Consider the following 6000-nt stretch of genomic DNA (forward strand, 5'->3'; position numbering starts at 1 on the left):
CTTGCACTTGAAATGTATTCCAGAACAGAATAAGAAGGCACAGACATGTTGTGGTTAATATCACTTATATAAATATCAGAAAGGGATGCATATAACAGTAAAGAGGTAAGGGGTGACCCCCTAACATCACTTCAGAGACTATAAAACTTTCACATCCCTTGTCACTGGAATAATTAACCCCTTAGTGACGGCCCCATTGCCTTTCTATGTCCTGCCTAAGAGGGATTTAATCCTCAGGGTCATAAAAACATGCATCCCCTGAGGATTAAAGCCCCGTGAGCTGTGGACATGATAGCTGCACGCTGTCGGTTACCAAAGGTAGTCGACAACATGTATCTGTAATGGTGCACCGCAGGGATTGCCAATAGCATTAAAGTAAATAAAAAGTTGAACAAAGGTAAAGATTCATCTGTCCTCATTGATCGGATCCATTGGGGCTGCCGAACGTCCTCACCACCATCCCCTGTGATGTCCCGCGGCAATCGAGTCCGCCAGGACCTGACGCCGCTCTTCTGTACAGGCGCACCAGATGTATGACGTCACATGCACACGCAGAAGCCTGGATCACCCGAAAGATTTAAAAATCTCCTAGCTCCCGGCTCCTGAAGGTAGCCGGGAGCTAGGAGATTGTGTACAGGCTGCGGGTACCCACAATACGTTAAGTGACGGAAAGGGAAATACAAACCAAAAAAGGTGTACTGCGCATGACCGCCTGTCAGTACACAGTTATACACAATACATTATGCGACCGCACGCAGGGCCATGGCTGGGCTCACAGCTAGGATCCGCTGCAGACCTCCGCAAGCGGATTCCACATGTGGCTGTGTGAACTCGGCATTATTCAGACCGCTACTTGTAATACATAATTTATAAGAATTTCCCTGGGAACACTCGCCTTCCTGCAGTTCCAGGAGCAGCTTGTTGAGCACCTTCTGTGTGAGACCACCACACCTCTGCAAGCTTACGAAGCCTCACAGAGCACCACATTTTATACACCCCATCTTTGCCACTGAGGTCAAGAAATACTCCCCAAAAAGCATTAGAGGAGGAGGGTTACCTGGTTTTATTGCCCCATATGCCCTTGCCAATTGGGCCTCCGCAATTACCCCTGTCTTCAGACATACCACGCAGTTTACATTATCACTTTTATCTAAGATTTGGGAATGCCAAAAAGGGTGCCGAGGGGGGAATTATTTTTAGGGAGTCTGGGGGCCTGGAATTTATTTAGTTGTGCCCTGAAATCCAACGGGTGTTCCCTCCATTATCGGCCAAGCTATGTGTCCAATGATATCATTGAATGGCTGTGATTGGTTAATCCAGCGCCAGTTTTCAATGGCTGTCGCAGCGCTGGATTAACCTATTAGAGCATTAGCTTGCTGGAGGCGGGGTATTCAAGCCCCACTTCCAGGAAAAAATGCTCTGTCAGTGTGGAGGAGGACGCGGCAGCCTGCAGCAGTGCCGCAGACAATCGTAAGGAGCGAAACGCTGGCAGTAGGTGAGTACTCAACCCCCCGAGCCTTGGCTTGCGAACTTCTTGACTTGCGAGCAGGCTCGTAACCCCAGTTTTTGCTCTTAAATCAGAGCTCGCAAGTTAAGAAGCTCGCAAGCCGAGGTACCACTGTATTTGAGATTTTGCAATTGAAAATTTTCCCAATAAATATACACAAATTCTATCGCACTATTCTTACCACCTAAATGAAGTACAACATGTGGCGAAAAAACTGTTTCAGAATCACTTGGATATGCAAAAACTTTACGGAGTTGTTCAATGTTAAAGTGACATATGTCAGATTTCCAAAATTTGGCTCCGTTACTAAGGCGTTAAGTATTTACTGTTATGCTCATGTTTGTAAGTATCCTATCTCCAAGAATACTTGGTTTCTCTTATTGAGAACAATCACACTTTGCTCTACTGGCTAACACGGTACTACCGTATTACTGGCAAAAACACAACATCAAAGTATGCAGCAAAAAGAATGGAGTATACCATGCTGAACCATTTTATATCATTAGCATTCAAATATAATTTACTCATGTTCATTTTATGTCTTTAGATATTGATGAATGTACTAATAAAACAAGTCCATGTGCTGCAAATGCCACTTGCACTAACCTACCTGGAAACTACTCCTGCCAGTGTATGCCTGGATTTGAAGGAGATGGCATGCATGAATGTACTGGTAAGCGCTGGTGACTTAAGCATCATCACTTTAGATATTTCTTCATTTACCTTAACCCCTTAGGGACCACCCATACGTGTTTTCACATCCTGGGTGTCTGGGCTTTATTATACAGTGCCATAAAAACACACCGCCGGTAGTAAGAGCCTGGAGCTGTAATCAGGGGCTGTGAGGAGAGATGAAACTGCTTACCTAAGACCCCTGGATTTGTTGCCTGACGGGATCTTTATCCATGGACCTTTCCCCAGCTTCTGCACATGCGCTCATCGGCAAAATGGCGGACGCAAGCACAGAATCCGAGGATTGCCCAGGAAATTTAAAGCCTCCCTGCTCCTGGCTACCAAAGGTAGCCAACAGTCTGGAGATTTCATGGGAGATATTGTAAAAAAAAAAAAGGTAGTTTCACCTCAACTCAAGGATCGGATCCATAAGGGGAGGTGAAATTACTTTCCTAAGGGCTTCTGCACACTTGCGTTTTTCTTGCACATTTTTTTCACGTGATATCGCTGCATGTTTTTCACGTGATTGTCAAAGGGATTTTCTAATGTTAAAAAAGCATCTCACAAAAATTGCAAAGCACCAACTTGTGATGCGTTTTTAACATTAGAAAGTCCCATTGACAATCGCGTGAAAAAAACGCTGCAATTTCGCATGAAAAAAATGCGCAAGAAAAACACAAGTGTGCAGGAGCCCTAAGGCCTCTGCATTTGAACCCTGACGGAATCATCCCCCACGGGCATTCCCTGGCAACTCCTTATGCACCCACCGGCAAAGTGACGGACACATGCGAAGAAGCTGTAGAGGGCCCCGAAAACTTTAGGATCTTCTAGCTCCTGGCTACCAAAGCTAGCTGAGAGCCTGGAGCAGTGACTGGAGGCCTCGTTGAGCGGTCCCCAGTCATGTGATTGCTGTTATCTACTGGTATTAAAAGGTCTACCTTAGCCAGCAATTGCGGATTCTGCAAACGCTTGATCCACGGATCAATCAAATGCATTGAAATAAACAATTCTGCTCACATTAGTGGGTCCGAATTATAGTACGTAATCCACTCGCAGAAAATAGAACACAGCATGTTCTGTTTTACTGCAGATATCCACGACATAGAGCCCATTGTGCTTTATAGCTGCAGATATACCTGCAGTCCATACACAATTACATTTTCGAAGGGGATATCCCAATTTTTAATGTGACTGGTGAGAGGGTTAATATATTTTAATTTATATTTTACATAAAGAGATATTTCCTTATAAATTCTGAACAGAAAAGTAATGACAAGTTACGGAGCATCAGTCTACCTAATGCTGTGAATGTAATGATGTTTATCGAATTCATATCTCTTTTATAGTTATTGATGAGTGCAAGTTAAATACAACATATTATGAACATATCTGCACCAGTTTCCTTGGTGGACACATTTGCAGTTGCAGCAAAGGGTATAAAGTGAATGAGCAGAGCACCTCTAGGGGCTTCTGGCCACAAACGGATGTTTGCTGCGGAATCTGCGGCAGGCGTCCGCACCGCGGCTCCCCAGCGAATAGCGCCCATAGCACGATTTGGGAAATCGATTCTTCCTCCACACTTGCGGAAACCAATTGCAGTTTCCACAAGCGGAGGAAAAAGCGCAGCATGGTCTATTTTTGTGTGGATTCCGCACTGACTGCTTCCAATGAAAATTGCGGACAGGTCGCAGATTACACGTCGTCGCGGGGAAAAATAAATCTGCACTGTACATACGTGACAGCGAGCACCCGGGTCCATCTGCAGTATAAATTTCCTGGCGACAGACCAGGTACGCGCGGACGCCGTTGCTGGCAGAGCCAAGTTCTGCATGCAGAATCCGTCTCTGCAGCGTGCAGGAGGCCTAAATGTGATGGTACGGTCTATTTTTTTAAAATAATGTTTTATGTAGTAACTTATCAGCTTTCTAGATACAAAATAAAAACCAATATGCTACATGAAGTAATACAGTATACTTGAAAATGATACATCCAATTGCAAATTTCGATTGGAGTTGGTTATGTAATAGAAATCATTGTTCCCATTGAAATCATTGCGGTCCGAGCCAGGAGTGTAATAGAAGGCATCGCTCCCATTGATTTTATGAATTCTATAACACTCCCGTCTCCAAAAAACCAAAATGGACATCTGGGTCGGCTGCACTGACAGCTCCACTGCTCGGGATCCCCGACGATCAACTATTAATTACCTATTCTGAGTCAAGTAAAATATATTTGCAAAATATGCCAAAGCATTGATTGTTCTCAGTAAGAGAAACCAAGTAATCTTGTAAATATGATACCTTTTAATGACTAACAAAAATACATGATGTTAATGCGAGCTTTCAAACCTACTAAGGGTTCTTCCTCAGGCATAATGGAACAGATCTAAAGACGTAGTTATATAAAAACATATACACATGCTCACATAGGAGGGCACAAACAAGGTGTGCTTAATTTGCTCTTGAATGAATTCCAGAACAGGAAAAGGAGGCACAGACATATTGTGATTAATAGCACTTATATGCATCCCTTTCTGGTGTTTATCTAACAATAAAGAGGTAAGGGGTGACTCCTAACATCAGTTTAGAGACCATAAAACTTTCACATCCCTTATCACTGGACTAATTAAGTATTTACTGTTATCCTCATTTTTGTAGGTATCATATCTACAAGATTACTTGGTTTCTCTTTCATTATGCCTTGATAAAGGACTGAGAGTAAAAGTCTGAAAGCTCGCATTAACATCATGTATTTTTGTTATCCATTAAAAGGTATCATATCTACAAGATTACTTGGTTTCTCTTGCTGAGAACAATCATGCTTTGCTCTACTGGCTAACACAGTACCAAACTTTTTTCGTATTACTGGCAAAAACACAACATCAAAGTATGCAGCAAAAAGAATAGAGAATACCATGCTGAACCATTTTATATCATTAGCATTCAAATATAATTTACTCATGTCATTTTATGTCTTTAGACATTGATGAATGTACTAATGAAACAAGTCCATGTGCTGCAAATGCCACTTGCACTAACCTACCTGGAAACTACTCCTGCCAGTGTATGCCTGGATTTGAAGGAGATGGCATGCATGAATGTACTGGTAAGCACTGGTCATTTAAGCATCATCACTTTAGATATTTCTTCATTTATCTTAACCCCTTAGTGACCACCCATACGTGTTTTCACATCCTGGGTGTCTGGGCTTTATTCTACAGGGCCATAAAAATCACCGGCGGTAGCCAAGAGACTGGAGCTGCAATCGGGGGCTGTGAGGAAAGATGAAACTACTTACGAAAGGCCCATGGATTTGTTGCCCGACGGGATCTTTATCCACGGACCTTTCCCCAGCTTCTGCACATGCGCCCATCGGCAAAATGGCGGATGCAAGTGCAGAATCTATGCATAGCCCGGCTCCTGGCTACCAAAGGATTATAGGCTGCGAGTACCCGCATCATCGCTAAGTGTGGAAAATATAAACAAACAAATAAATGTGTACCGCGTATGACCGCCTGCATGAGTACGCAGTTACAACAGACTGCTACGCAGAGCTAGCGGCAGCCTATTCATGCGCATAATCCCAGCATGTCAGCAGCGTGGTTTACACGTTGTTTAGCAGCATGTAAACCCCGCCCATCTAACCGAGCCCCAAGTGAGCAATGGGGCCTGGAATTTGTGCCCTTAAAGCCAAAGTGTGTTCTCTTCATTGTAGGCTTAGCTTTGTGTCTAATAAGCAGATTGTCCTGTTTTCAGAAGCTTACCCACTGTAGCCCCAAACAGAGGTATTGATTTTGGGGTGCAAGTCTTCCTATTGATGGG

The 6000-nt window shown here is 43.6% G+C and overlaps 1 protein-coding gene across 1 annotated transcript in view; it reads left to right on the forward strand.

Moving 5' to 3' along the window:
* Positions 1–4894, forward strand: part of LOC136631165 (fibrillin-3-like) — a 35165-nt gene extending 30271 nt beyond the window's left edge. The window contains exons 9-11 of the mRNA XM_066605567.1: positions 2055–2180; positions 3526–3613; positions 4837–4894. Of these exons, the coding sequence (XP_066461664.1) occupies positions 2055–2180; positions 3526–3613; positions 4837–4894 (272 nt within the window). The remainder of the gene's footprint in view (positions 1–2054; positions 2181–3525; positions 3614–4836) is intronic.
* Positions 4895–6000: the final 1106 nt, after the last annotated feature.

Source organism: Eleutherodactylus coqui, chromosome 1 (genome assembly GCF_035609145.1).
Source record: "Eleutherodactylus coqui strain aEleCoq1 chromosome 1, aEleCoq1.hap1, whole genome shotgun sequence".
Taxonomy (NCBI): Eukaryota; Metazoa; Chordata; class Amphibia; order Anura; family Eleutherodactylidae; genus Eleutherodactylus; species Eleutherodactylus coqui.